The 14,437-nt window shown below is 38.6% G+C and overlaps 8 protein-coding genes across 8 annotated transcripts; 5 read left to right on the forward strand and 3 right to left on the reverse strand.

Moving 5' to 3' along the window:
* Positions 1-105: 105 nt before the first annotated feature.
* Positions 106-1,659, reverse strand: BNI5 (Bni5p; the record flags this gene model as incomplete). Its single annotated transcript, XM_003677393.1, has 1 exon — positions 106-1,659. One exon carries the CDS (start codon positions 1,657-1,659, stop codon positions 106-108), a length of 1,554 nt encoding a protein of 517 aa, XP_003677441.1.
* Positions 1,660-2,215: 556 nt separating this feature from the next.
* Positions 2,216-3,334, forward strand: NCAS0G02020 (uncharacterized protein; the record flags this gene model as incomplete). The annotated part of the gene is made up of 1 exon (XM_003677394.1): positions 2,216-3,334. One exon carries the CDS (start codon positions 2,216-2,218, stop codon positions 3,332-3,334), a length of 1,119 nt encoding a protein of 372 aa, XP_003677442.1.
* A 168-nt stretch (positions 3,335-3,502) lies between these two features.
* On the reverse strand, positions 3,503-4,576 carry IBD2 (Ibd2p; the record flags this gene model as incomplete). Its single annotated transcript, XM_003677395.1, has 1 exon — positions 3,503-4,576. One exon carries the CDS (start codon positions 4,574-4,576, stop codon positions 3,503-3,505), a length of 1,074 nt encoding a protein of 357 aa, XP_003677443.1.
* A 351-nt stretch (positions 4,577-4,927) lies between these two features.
* Positions 4,928-8,296, reverse strand: RIA1 (GTPase RIA1; the record flags this gene model as incomplete). Its single annotated transcript, XM_003677396.1, has 1 exon — positions 4,928-8,296. The coding sequence occupies one exon, from the start codon at positions 8,294-8,296 to the stop codon at positions 4,928-4,930; it is 3,369 nt and encodes a 1,122-aa protein (XP_003677444.1).
* A 194-nt stretch (positions 8,297-8,490) lies between these two features.
* NCAS0G02050 (uncharacterized protein) lies at positions 8,491-8,742 on the forward strand (the record flags this gene model as incomplete). Its single annotated transcript, XM_003677397.1, has 1 exon — positions 8,491-8,742. The coding sequence occupies one exon, from the start codon at positions 8,491-8,493 to the stop codon at positions 8,740-8,742; it is 252 nt and encodes an 83-aa protein (XP_003677445.1).
* A 286-nt stretch (positions 8,743-9,028) lies between these two features.
* On the forward strand, positions 9,029-9,752 carry RPL42A (60S ribosomal protein eL42; the record flags this gene model as incomplete). The annotated part of the gene is made up of 2 exons (XM_003677398.1): positions 9,029-9,032; positions 9,436-9,752. 2 exons carry the CDS (start codon positions 9,029-9,031, stop codon positions 9,750-9,752), a joined length of 321 nt encoding a protein of 106 aa, XP_003677446.1.
* Positions 9,753-10,160: 408 nt separating this feature from the next.
* On the forward strand, positions 10,161-12,374 carry CBK1 (serine/threonine protein kinase CBK1; the record flags this gene model as incomplete). Its single annotated transcript, XM_003677399.1, has 1 exon — positions 10,161-12,374. The coding sequence occupies one exon, from the start codon at positions 10,161-10,163 to the stop codon at positions 12,372-12,374; it is 2,214 nt and encodes a 737-aa protein (XP_003677447.1).
* Positions 12,375-13,200: 826 nt separating this feature from the next.
* Positions 13,201-14,283, forward strand: YGP1 (Ygp1p; the record flags this gene model as incomplete). Its single annotated transcript, XM_003677400.1, has 1 exon — positions 13,201-14,283. One exon carries the CDS (start codon positions 13,201-13,203, stop codon positions 14,281-14,283), a length of 1,083 nt encoding a protein of 360 aa, XP_003677448.1.
* Between the last annotated feature and the right edge of the window lie 154 nt (positions 14,284-14,437).

The following is a 14,437-nucleotide window of genomic DNA, read 5'->3' on the forward strand; positions in this document are numbered from 1 at the left end:
AATCGCTTGGCGATGTTTGCGACTGTAATAAAGCAACAACTCACAACTATACTAAAACTTGATGTATTGTCTCTACATAAACTACTTGGTTACATACCGGCTCTATCACTTGGTCCCGACCCAGAATTCCCCGTTCTCACCACGGTTGATCTCTCTTCTGAGACGTCTGCTTAGCAGCACCCCGACTTCGTATCTCTCTTTCGTCTTTCGATCTAGATACTCCTGTAACTTGGCTAACGCGTTGGTCAGTTTCCTACCATCTTCTAAATCCAACGATCCCTTATGGTTTAACTCCGTCAAATAATTTATCTCCTTTTGTAACTTGGTGCATTTTAATATCAACTGTTCATGTGTTTTTTGCAATTTTGCTACTGAGTCGTTCTCCCATTCCACTGGTGTTCTTGGCTTCTCCATGGACACATTACGACTTGTGCTTGGGCTATGTTTGTCACTACCTCCTACAGATACAACTCGGAATGGGTTTGTAGGACGTCGCATAGTGGTTGGTGATACATCCTTATTATTGTTACTGGTGGTAGAATCGGACTTCTTAGGAAGGAAAATCTTGGATTGTGGTTCAAAGGGCGATGATACAGTTTGTTTCTCAACGGTACTATTGTTCCCATTTATATTTTGAATTACTTTGGTAAGTTTTCCTGGAATATGGTCCCCATTATTCTTTTGAGTAGATAAAGGTGTAGAAGTAGTATTGGATTTTTCTGCAGCTTCATCTAATAGTTTCTTCTTCAACTCTTGCACTTTTAGATTTGTTACCATCGATGGCGAGTCCTCAATTGGGATTGGATTTGGTTTATGCTTCAACGTTGGCTCTGAGTTTGTGGGTTCTTGGTTCTCTTGATGTTCTGGTATCATGTGGCCATTAATTAATACTGGTGTAGCTTCTTTTTTATCATCTGTTTCGTCTTCTTCCTCCTCTTCTTCCTCCTCCTCCTCCGAAGTTTCTTCGTCTTCTTCTTCCTCTGAGGATGCTGTTACTTCTTCATATTCGGAACTCCCTGAGGTGTCACTTTCTTCTTCGTCTTCTACTTCTTCTTGTTCTTCGTCATTATCATCAGTACTTGCCTCACCTTCAGTTTCTTCCCATTCTTCAGAATCGGTAGGCTTTTCAGGCTTCTCTTTCTCGACAGTTTGTTCTTCTATCTTCTGAGGTGGCTGTTCCTCTTCTTTTTCCACAACCTTTTGCTCAATGATGGGTTCAGCAGGTTTATTATCATCTTGTGCTAGAGTTTCAGAGACATCAAGCGGTTTTTCTTCATTCTCTTTTGAAACCTCATGCTTTCCTTCTTCATTCTCAGTTAACGGAACTTCACTTACTGGGGTATCATTATCAATGAGTTTCTCGGCTGAATCATCTTCCTGATGAGATTTTTCCCCATCGTTCGTATCCTCATCAAGTTCCACTTGGTCGAGTTCCTTTTCCTCATCATTCACTTCCTCTCTTTCCCATTTAGGCTCTTCTGGATGCTGCACCTCCTCCTCTGATGTGGACGGTTCATTATGGACTGCATCTATTTCTTGTTCCTTCTCCTTTTCCTGTTGGTTCAATTGCAGGTTCTCATCGATCATGGCGTTCATTTCGTCGATATCAATTTCTATCTGCGAGAGACGTTTCTTAATCTTCTCCTCATCTAGACCCATGTCTTGGCGTGGTTGGATGATTGGTGCTGTGCTGATTGAGTAGCAGATGACTTCTCTGACCTGTTATGTTTGTTTATTTGCCAGATCCCATCCATCAATGAATTTTCACGCGTCAGAAAACAACTCGAGAATATGATCACTGAAACCATCTATCCATCTCTTAGAAACACTTCATCCAGACCAAACAACCAAACAGTTGTATCCAATGTCTGCATCCATTTGAATGCTAACCCTTGAACCAGTTATTGCGACCATTCTGTGAATGTCTTACATAAAAGGCGTTAACTCAATGTTAATGCTGGCCGACTGCCTCAATTGACAAGATAATTAATAATCTTAGTAGTACTTTTAACATATAAATGTAGCACTGAAATATATTTCAATAGTTTCTACTATTCCCCTGACTTATACTTTCAGTAAAGGTTCTTAAATGTGGACTTTTGAGATCCTTTAAACATTCGCTCAAGGATAAAAACTCAACATCTTTTAATCGAGCCAAGGAGCAGGAGACTTACAACTGTTCCATCTCATTCAGCAAAACCCGCTGAACTGACCAATGGATCGAGTCAGAGCTTTGATAGGGAACCGTCGTAGGTCTCATCCACAACTTCATCACAATACCGCCATCATCGAGACAGAATCAACCCCAAACGATGAGGATGACCAATCCACGATGCTGGGGGCAAACGAATTCAATGATGATGCCACTCTTTTAACCACTGCATCCGATAATTCTACCATTGGGGACCTGGAACGACTTGGCTTCGTCAATAGATGTCCCTCATTTATCGCTACCAGATCGGTCCCCTTCGTTTCCATTCTTCTAACCAGAGGATTCTTTGCTTTCCCCTCGGAAAGGTCATTCGAAACATATTTGAACAACAAGAGAAGGTTCGATCATGTGGATCCTCAAACAGCATTAGGGGTACCTTTGTTCCATGTGATTTCATCCAATGCTGTCAAATCCATGTTCAGTGGAAGATGTACTCCATTAATGAAGATCTATAAATACGTTCTCATACGACGTAATAATGAAGAAGATGATGAAACAACTGTTATCAAAGACCATGATGAATTGGTTTTCAAGGCCAAAGATGACTCGTTTGCAATTTATAAGATTGAATTCTGTACCATCTATAGAGATATTATCAACCAAGAAAGAATTGAGGACAGTTTTGTGTTTAATAACTTCGTCACTGAACGAATGGTTTCTTATTCTACGAGAAGGAATACTGACACTACGTTGGGTGATTTGCATTTAAGATGGTATGGTACCACTGGATTAGCTTCCCCATTCGGGTCTTCTTACATTAAGTTACTTGTACTGGATGATAATTTTCCCTCTTACATGACTTGCAGGACATCAGAAGAATATGATGAACAGGAGAGATCCACTACGACAAGACCCTTGGGACATTTACCAATATGGGCGAGGTATTCAGATGATAGAGCCACAGTGATTCCGAAAAAGAGAACCATGAGATTGGCAAATTTAGATATTAATGAAACCACAGAGGTTATCGATGATAAGGAAGGTATTAATGATGGCATTTTAAATGTTCCTTGGAATACCCAAGTATTGACTTGTATGTGCATGTCCTTACATGAGTATGAATCTAGAAAAGATAGGAGACATAATGGTTCAGGCAATCCCATCTTCTTGGCTACAATGTAGTCGCAATTAAAGCAAAATGGACAGAAACAATTATATATTCCACATTTATCTATAATTCTTTTAAAAATCATACATAAACTGCCTATCGATGGTTTCTAATTTATTACATTTTTTTTGTTCATGGTATTCTATAGAAACTTATATAATAACGTAACTTTGTTGAGTAAATTAACGATTTCTCTTTCGATGGTTATGGTTATGATTATGATTATGGTGTCTATCATTAGAGTGCGGCAGACGATTATAACCATATGTTCGATTGTACCATTTGATCATATTTCTGGGAGGTTCTCCAAAGACCATATAATACTCACAGAACATACACATAGGTTTCCCTTGTTCAAGAAGAACAGAAAAATTTGGAGGTTGCTTCACTTGTGATGGTAGGTATTCAAAATCGTGGTAATTGTAATTTCGAAATTCTGATAATTGACCATGACGTTGATGGTGAGGACAACATCCTTCATGTTCAAATAGTTCTTCATCAATATCTTCTTCCGCTCCCTCAGCGTCTGCATGATCATCATATTCATGTCGCCTCATTGATGTTTGATTCAATGCTCTCCCATTTGGAGGTGCATATTGTGGTCGTATATGTTGATTATGCTCATCATCTCCGCCATCACCTTCCTCAGTAATGTTCAACTCATCTCCGTTGACAACTGCATGGAGCCTTCCGTGTGCATCCTTTGGGAAGCCATTTGGCAATACTGATTCGATCATTTGAGAGATTCTTTCACCAATACCATCTGGTGCATCCATTAAATCGTGTGTCTCATAATCAAATATTATTTCGCCCTCTTCATCATCTAAATGCAATTCAGGATCTTGAAATTCTTCATCCAAGAAATTCTGGACGTCATCATTATTTAAGACATTGGATTGTAAAGTAGTAGCCGATTTATCGTTAACATGATAGTTGCTTTGATTATCCAACTCTACAATTTCATCGTCAGAAGTCATCTTGCCGTTTTGTTTTTGAGGTGAAGTACCATTATGTGATGAGTCTTTAATAATTTTACCACCGGTGTTTCTTATCACGAATTGCATCGATTGTTGAGGGTTATCAAACACTTTCCTATCTTGTAACTGGTTAGATAAGATCTTGGTTAATGCTTTCACACCTTCCTGCATCATTATATTTATAGGCATAGGACCATCTTCAGAAACAAGCTCTATTGATGTATTGTTGTTATTGTTGTTGCTTTTTGTGCTCTTATTCTTAGTGGATGATGAGCTCATTGATTTTTCTTCTTTTCTGGGACAGGTTTTCTCGTTTTTTAATCAATGGATTTTGGTAACCTGATCACGTAAGAAAGATAAGACTGGTTTCAATATTAATAGTATTTACTTGGATATCTCTTTTAACCAAAATATAGCGTAAATATTAATAATTCGACATATAAAGTTACCACTTTGTTTTAGCGATCTATTGTTTCTTCAGATCTCGCAAGAGAAAAAAAATTGTGTAGCCAAAAAAAAACCGTCATTAATTACGTTAGCACACAACACAGATAATAAGAACAAAAATGGACTATACTATAGTACGTAAATACTAAAAACCTTTTTTATGCTAAATATCAATTAAAGGCTCTAATTTCTCTTCAAAGTACGTTGTTTTTCGGCATTTTCGATGACTTTTTCCTCTACAAACAAACCCTTGCGTTTTCTGATGGAATTCATATGTCTACGAGCTATATTTTCCTTGTCTGCTGTATCACCCAACTCTTCCAACTCCTCTTCAGTTGTTGGAACCCAGAATGGGTCCATATCAATACATTCGAACCCGGAAAATACCAATTGTGGTTGAGCTGACCCAGATGTTTTCTTTCTAATATCTTCACTCAATCCAAATGCTTCGACAACAGGAATTTGTGCAACAACCTGGAAAAATGGAGTACCTTCTTTCATCTCCTCTGAAATAATTTTCCCTTGTCTTTGTTGAATAACTGCGTAGACTTTCCCTAATACTTCAACCGACGTTTGAACATCACAAGTGTACATAGCCCACATTATTCTAGGTGACCAATCTAGGAAGGATTCATGGATACTGTCTCTTGTAGAAGTAATAAACCTACCAGACAAATTTGGAATATTTGTCTGATAATAAGGATCATCTAGATTTGCAAGTTCAGCTTTATCCATTTCATGAATGTCTTCGACGATAACACACATACCTTGTACAGGTTCGTTTGCTAATGGACCTTCATTAACTGAAAGCTGGAACCCATTCAAAATAGAATCTGCATAGTCAAAGGTGCCAACTCTGGATTCGAATAAACTATTTAATAGCCTATTTTCTGACATCAGGATATTACAACCTGTTCTCTTAGGTCCAAATGCAGCAATTTTAGAGATACAACCCTGTAAAGCAAGCTTACTCTTCTCATCATCTTCTAAAAGTTGTCTTAAATGAGATATAAAGGAATCTCTAATGGTGTCAACATTGGCAAGTTGTGACTCAGAGGAGGATTCACTAATAATATTCTTGATATTTGCCTCATGAGCTTCTAAGAACTTTGTTATGTCGTCATGCAATGGAATAGTCTTCAAAGTCATTTTATAAGGTCCTAATACTAATTCTGTGCGTCCTCTTCCCAGGTCGTTATTCTTCACTGGATTCATATCTGGCGTGGATAAAAACGTTTCCCTGTATGGAATCGCTGGCTCTGAATGGGTTATTTCAATACCTGCAAACCTTTCCGTTAAATCTTTCAAACATCTTTCGAGATGCAATTCACCAGCAGTGCATAAGATTTGTTCACCCGTATCGGAGACATACGTTTCCACACAAGGATCAGCCTGATCTAACAGCTTTAACCCACGGACTAGTTTCCCCATCTCGACTGGGTTTGCTGGCTCAACTGCTACACGAACAATTGGAGTAGAATGGAAATTAACACCAGCTAGATTCACACCTTGAACATCCTTTTGAACTAAAGTACCGTTCTTTAAAATCTTCCCTGCTAAACCACCGATACCGACAATATTCCCTGATGGGCATGTATCTAAGGGAACAAGTTCTTTACCCATAAATAGATATAGACAGGTGACAGTAGCAGTATGAATATGTTCCGTGGGATTCTTTGGATCATACTTTGGTCCAAGTACAGAAATTTCTTGACCAACACTTATAGAACCACTGTAGATTCTAGCAAACCCAATTAGCACTTCCTCACTTTCATCAAAGATATCTTCTTCACTTTCCTCGACGTTAGGAGTAATTGTTGTTGTGGTGGCGAATGGATCCTCCTCTTCATATTCAAACATTGAAGCTAATGGATCATTAGGGTCTACATCAGTTGGTACAAAATCAGGCACTAGTCCATTATCATTTTCTTCATCTTCCATTTCATATTCAAATCCAAGATCTAAAGCTGGTGCTGGCTCGGTAATGATTTCAAAAGTATCACTACTTTTATCTACTTTCGAAGGATGAGAAGCACCGGAATGTTTCTTAGTGTCGATCTCAGGTGTCATAACAGTGTCCTTGGCACGCTTATATAAATCGTTTTCTTCATCTTCTTGTTGTTGTTTCATCTTCTTTTCTTGTTCATCTTTTAATTTCATATTAGCCATCTTTTCTACCATCTCAGCTCTCTTGGCTGCATTCAATACTTCCTCTCTGGCCCTTCTATTTCTTTCCATAAAATTATCTGCCGAAGAAGAGGTGTTATCGGAAGGAGTAATCGGTAATTCCTCTCTTGGTATGGAAATCATCTTAGAAACATATGCACAAACTGGTCCATTTCTATCACATTCTTTCATAGCAGCTAATAGTTTTGGATCCATTGAAGTGGGATCATGTTCTTCTCCCAGAATTGTTTCTAATCTTGTCTCTTGAGAATTCAAGGGAGATGGTAGCTTTTCAATGACTGTTAATAAAACAGCGGTACTCACAGGTAACCACTGACCCATTATGGTCTTTAGTAATTGCTTGTCATCCTTTGATCTAAGGTCACGGGGTTGTAATTTAATCTGAAGAGCATTTGTAATCTTCTCAATCATGTCTGTATTTCTTTCTACAACAACATTCTCATAGATCTTCCAAATGTTATCCAAGATCAATGAAACAAATAGTGGTTTCAAAGATCTTCCCTTGAGTCCCTTATTATTTATAATTTTCTTAGTCTTTGGATCCATAAAAAAATCACCCCAAAGAACTTTTTGTAAGTTTTCTCTCTTGGCCCCCAATTTAGCTTCATAAAATTTTGCCAATTGACCAATATTGAACCCCCATCCATCCACAGCGGATGCAAATATGACATTATTATCGGCTGGGTTGAAATAAATATCTGAATCGTCCTTTTCTACAAATTCCGCCTCAGCATTACTTTCCAACCGTTCTCTCCAAGATGAATCCTCCAATTGTCTCTCCCCCGCAAAGAAGGATCCAATAACAGAATTCACTTGTTCGATGACTCTATTTAAATGCAAGAATGCCTCCTGTGGGGTCAATTGCAACTCCACAATCAATCTATCAATCTTATTTAACACCAATATAGGTTTCAGTTTCTCTGTCCAACATTGTCTCAACACAGTAATGGTTTGAGAACAAACCCCCTCCACAACATCGACCAATACGACGGCACCGTCACATAATCTAGAAGCAGCACTCACTTCACTAGAAAAGTCGATGTGTCCTGGAGAATCGATCAAGTTAATCAAATGTTCATTAACCAAAGGATCCTTATCCTCGCCCAGCGGGTTCTTATGCAAGACTCTGAAATAAAGGGAGATGGCAGAAGATTCCATCGTAATCCCACGTATTTGTTCATCCGGTCTGGAGTCCAAGAACCTAATCTTACCAGCGAGACGTTGCGATATGATCCCGTTGGATGCGAGGAGAGAGTCCGAGAGGGATGTCTTACCATGATCCACGTGAGCCACAATACAGATGTTTCGGATGCATGAAGGGTCGTTTTGTAGTCTTTTGAAAGTTTCTGGACCTACTCTTGGCATGGTTTGTTGTGGCTATGTTAGATTACGATTAGATCCCTTATGGTGGGTTTTATACAATTTTATTTCAATTCCTGTCATTTTATTTTTCATTTTCGGAGCCACATTTAAATTTTTTCAGATTCAGATGAGCTTCTAATAGAAAGATTTAAAGATCGATATTCAACGTAAGCATCTGAATATAGAGGCAAGCAACAATGACAGTAACTACGAACAATATCAAGAAGAAGAAGGGTGCAAACACAACAAAGAAGAGTCCGCCATTATGCCCTGATTGTGGCAGCGTGCTCCAGAAGTGTCTGATACAGCAAAACTATGCGATGGTGATATGTCCCGACGAGAAGTGTGGGTACCCTTTCAACCAGCGACGGGTGCAGGAGAATCTGGTGTATGTGGATGATTCTGAAGTGATTCCTGTGGCTAAGCAGCGGTTGAGTGATCGAGAGTGAAGTAGTTTAGCCTTAGCCTTATAATTCTGTAAGACTGTTTATCAATCAAACCACCCGTGCCTCTGAGACTGCTATTACATCCGTGCATCTTCCTTTTTGTTTTTGAAAATTTTATTTTTTTGTGAAATTTGAAATTTTGAGATCTGAAATTTCTGAAAATTCAGCGAGAGGAAGTCGCGAAGGAAGGATATACTGATACTGAAATATCGACTAGGCTTATTAAAGGTGTCTAGTAGCTGCGTTTGACAGGTGAAGTCTTCAGATAAACAAGAAACTAGCAGTCACAATGGGTATGTAATGCACACCAGAGGATGGCGAAAACAACGGAGGAATGGAAAGGCAGTGATCGAGTCGATGAGGGATATCACACGAAAGAATTGGACATAACAACAGATATTTGAGCATTAATAATAAATTACAATATACCATGTTTTAACTCACTATACCTGAATGTATGGGTAGGAAGCTCCATTTCCATGCAATGAACAAACTACATGTATTAGACGATTCAGTATTGAGAGAGAAACAGTCAGTATAAGCATATCAATTATTAGAACACAGATGACGTCGAGAACATTGATCAATGAACATGTCTTTTTTAACACGAATTTTGCCAATCCAAGTACAGCAATCATAATCGGAAGCATAAATACTAACAACAAAGATGATATCACATCAATATTATTCAAACAGTTAACGTTCCAAAGACCAGAAAGACCTACTGTAAGGGTAGAAACTGTCGTAAGCACACTCAACACAAGGTTACCCAATACAAAGCTGGTAAGGCCTCTTTGTTTGCTCAAGGTAAGAGACGTTATGACCGTAAACAATCTGGTTTCGGTGGTCAAACCAAGCCTGTTTTCCACAAGAAAGCTAAGACTACCAAGAAGGTTGTCTTAAGATTGGAATGTGTCGCTTGTAAGACTAAGGCTCAATTAGTCTTGAAGAGATGTAAGCATTTCGAATTGGGTGGTGAAAAGAAACAAAAGGGTGCTGCTTTACAATTCTGAGTGTATTGTCACGTATGCAATCTTACTTTTACCTATATATCTAATCAAATGTTAAATAATTAATTGATTATTATGTTTCAACTGTCTTTTAAGTATGTATAAAGATGTTTGATAGGTGAATTCTTTATTTCCGCGACTGGGTAACCGATCATGTAATGTACATTTTGGCGTTGTAGTCTTGTTTTCATTTGAAATTTCGCTGAAACAAAATGAAATTCCATTCTTGATTCAAAGATCAACGAAAGAGATATTTGCCACAGGATCAATAGAAAGGCTATCGTATCCTTCAGTAATCATCTCCAAGTCAATTTATAACGTTCCGAACCATATTTCGTCTTTGATTTGCATTGATCTATTAGGCTTCCACTCATATATTGATATAAAACAACTTTTCGGGATCTAACCAACATGTTCAATAACCAAAATCCCTATACGTCAGGTTCTATGAACCAAGGTTATTACCAACAGCAGCAGCAGCAGCAGCAGCAGCAACAGCAACAGAACAATAACGCCAATGCTCATTACCAGCAAATTTCAAGACCCCCAAAAGGGAACTTTAATGGCAATTACATGGATCAACAAGGCTCTCATCATTCATTGCAGGAACAACTACAAAATAGCAACAATAATAGTAACGGCAGCAATAATCTCATGATGGGAGGTGGATTCACAGACGTTCCCTCTTTGAATTACCCATCTACTCCTCCACATCAGAATAATTTCGCTATACCGAATCAAAATCAAAATCAAATGATAAAAACACCTCCGCCAGCAATGGGTGCTCTTTACAAGCATAATAACAACTCTCAAAGTTTGGTTCAACAGCAACAGCAACAGCAACAACAGCAACAACAATTTGCTGGCGGGTACTCGTCACCGGGTCAATACTCGGTAGAATCAGATTATACTCAAATGAATAACAATAATGCGAACATACAGAATATAAGTAGATCCAGTAGCCCGTTTCAACAACCGCAACAGACGTATAATCAGAACTCCATACAACAGAGCCCGATTAGAGGTATAAAACCACAGCAACAACAGCAACCTGAACAATTACCGACTGCTAATAATGAGGCTAGTAACAGTAACAATTCAAATTATATGTATTTTGAAAGAAGACCGGATTTATTAACAAAGTCTACTCAGGATAAAGCTGCTGCTATCAAGCTTAAGATTGAGAATTTCTATCAATCTTCTGTGAAATATGCGATTGAACGTAATGAAAGACGTGTAGAATTAGAAACTGAATTAGCATCTCATGATTGGTCCGAAGAGAGAAGAAATAGGCAATTGGCGTCTTTGGGGAAGAAAGAGTCTCAATTTTTAAGATTGAGAAGGACAAGGTTATCATTGGAGGATTTCCATACCGTCAAAGTTATTGGGAAGGGTGCCTTTGGTGAAGTTAGATTGGTACAAAAGATAGATACGGGGAAAATATACGCTATGAAAACATTATTGAAATCTGAAATGTACAAGAAGGATCAATTGGCTCATGTGAAAGCTGAAAGAGATGTTCTTGCTGGAAGTGATTCTCCCTGGGTTGTTTCATTATACTATTCTTTCCAGGATACTCAATACTTATATTTAATCATGGAATTTTTACCTGGTGGTGATTTAATGACCATGTTAATTAGGTGGCAATTGTTTACGGAGGATGTGACCCGATTTTACATGGCAGAATGTATATTAGCCATTGAAACAATCCATAAATTAGGATTTATTCATAGAGACATTAAACCGGACAATATTTTAATTGATATTAGAGGTCATATCAAGTTATCAGATTTTGGGTTATCTACAGGGTTCCATAAGACACATGATTCCAATTATTACAAAAAATTATTACAAGAAGATGAGGCAAATACCACCGGGTTATCCAAACCTGGTCAACCAGGTAATATAAATAATGATGGTAGTAGTAATGCGGATGGTTCCAATAAGGAGAATAGACAATCCATGATGGTGGACTCCATCAATTTGACAATGTCCAATAGACAACAAATTCAAACATGGAGGAAATCACGTCGTTTAATGGCATATTCCACGGTGGGGACCCCTGATTACATTGCACCAGAAATTTTCTTATATCAAGGGTATGGTCAAGAATGTGATTGGTGGTCACTTGGTGCTATTATGTATGAATGTTTGATTGGATGGCCACCATTTTGTTCTGAGACACCACAGGAGACATACCGTAAGATTATGAATTTTGAACAAACTTTACAATTTCCCGATGATATTCATATTTCATACGAGGCAGAAGATTTAATTCGTCGTTTGTTAACTCATGCAGATCAAAGATTGGGTAGACACGGTGGAGCAGATGAAATTAAGAGTCATCCATTTTTCCGTGGTGTGGATTGGAATACGATTAGACAAGTGGAAGCGCCATATATTCCTAAATTGAGTTCCATTACAGACACGAGGTTCTTCCCAACAGACGAATTGGAAAATGTTCCGGATTCCCCAGCTATGGCGCAGGCGGCAAAACAAAGAGAACAAATGATGAAGCAAGGCGGTCCTGTCAATGGGAACAATACTCCGACAAAGGAAGATCTTCCATTTATTGGTTACACATACTCAAGGTTTGATTACTTGACCAGGAAGAACGCATTATGAAAAATAATTGTTGATATCTCTATATAACTGAGCTTGCTCTCACTCTCTACGTTCACCTTTGTAAGAAAACCCCATAAACATGTCTATCTATTCCTGAACTGTTCTTACGTAATCTGTGCCAGTTGTAATGTTGTCTATCTACATACAGCCATAATGCAAGTGTTAGGGGATTGACAATAGAAGTTGCGTGTTCCCCGGGGGGATTGGGGATTGGGAGATTGGGATACGTTCAAGGGATAGTTATAATGCCACAATACTTGTTCCTTGCTTCGAGCTTGGCACGTGAGCAGGGAGGTGCATCTGGCCGCCAATACAGCGATCCGGTAACGTTAGCGATGCTCGGCACGTCGCGGCCCACGGTGTCAGGGGGCTCATCGGCCACAAGTGGACTTGCCGGGATTCCCGTTTTTCTGTCGCTCGGCTCATCGATTCCCAAATGGGATCCCCTAAATACATGCATGCCTCGAGTCGAGAAAACCACTCACAATACCCAAAGGGGTATCCCACGAACTTTATTTCCCTAAGTCTGGGCGCCATCAGAACAACGTCTTACCCAAAGAGATAAGCCTCTTACCCTTTACGGAATTGGTGCATTGATTCGCTGATTGTCCCTTTGCGACATTTACTACGTTAAGGGATTCGTCAACCAATGTCAAAGAGAAAGGGAAACTGCTTAAACTGTCAGGTATAAAAACAATGAACTGTCCCTGTTGTTTGCTTCTGTCTGTCTGCCTTTTTAATGCTTTTTGTCACTTTATAAAAATAAATAAATAACTAATCTGCTACTGAAAAAAAATTAGTAACTTATCAATTACATTAAAATATTATGAAGTTTGAATACGCATTATCCGCTTTATTAGCCTGCTCAACCGTCGCCGATGCCTCTCCAATAAATATCTTTGGACACAAGAGTTCGAAAGAACAACCACAACAAAAGGAAAATGCATTGACAGCCTTACAAGCTCTGGGTTTAAACACAACAATTTCTTCCCATAACTCTTCAAACACATCTAATAGTAGCAATTCCACTACTACTTACCATAACCATACCAATTCTACCGCTACGAACACCACTAAGCCAAAACCAACTTTAGATGTGGTCTTTACTGGTGGTCACATTCCAATCTCAAACAAGACTAACTACACAAGATTATTTAACAGTTCTAGAGCTTTGAACTTGACTGAATTGTATGATGTCGCTGTCTCTGTTAATAAGACTATTAATAAGAACACTACTAAGGGTGCCGTTGTTATTACTAATTCTAAATCTTTGGAAGGTTTAGGTTTCTTCTCATCGGTGGTCTTCAACGATTCTAAACCAATTGTTATCTCTGAAGATAATAAGTTGGCTACCATTGTTGCTAATGATAAATCTGCCGCCTCTCGTGGTCCATTAGTAGTTACCAAGGATGGTTTGATTTACTCAGGTGTCTTTGCTCCATCTTCTGCTTGTCTAGAAGAATGTAGTGGTGTTGCTGAAGGTATTGTTGTCAACGGTAAGGTCCAATGGTTCTTCACAGCCACTACTCCAACTTTAGTGGATGCTAACTCTACCATCAGAAAGACATTCAAGAATTTTACTTCTTCAGTTGAAGATACTACTGGTTTGGTACCAATTGTTTACGATGGTGAATACTCCGAAGAATTAATCACTTCTGTCTCTACAAACATTCAAGGTTTAGTTGTTGCCACTACTGGTTCCAGTAACTCGACTACTTCTCCATTCGATACTTTACCTGTTGTCTTTGCTCAAACTGGTGCCTTACAAAACTTTGTCGACACAGCTGATGTGCCAACTGGTTCCATCGCTGCCGGTTACTTATCTCCAGTGAAGGCTCAAATCTTATTATCTATCGCTGCTGCTAACGGTGTCACTGACACTGAATCATTAAAGGCTATTTTCCCATAGATAGAAAAATGCAAAGGACTACTTAATTCTTTTTAAACATTCTTTCACGTCTCAATTTTGCCCTCCCCTTGGCGGAAGCAAAAGTTCGTCCCAGTAAGTTAAATTTTATGCTTATGATATACTTTTTTTTTTTCAATTCACAATTAATACTTGA

The sequence above is a fragment of the Naumovozyma castellii genome, chromosome 7 (genome assembly GCF_000237345.1).
Source record: "Naumovozyma castellii chromosome 7, complete genome".
Lineage (NCBI taxonomy): Eukaryota > Fungi > Ascomycota > Saccharomycetes > Saccharomycetales > Saccharomycetaceae > Naumovozyma > Naumovozyma castellii.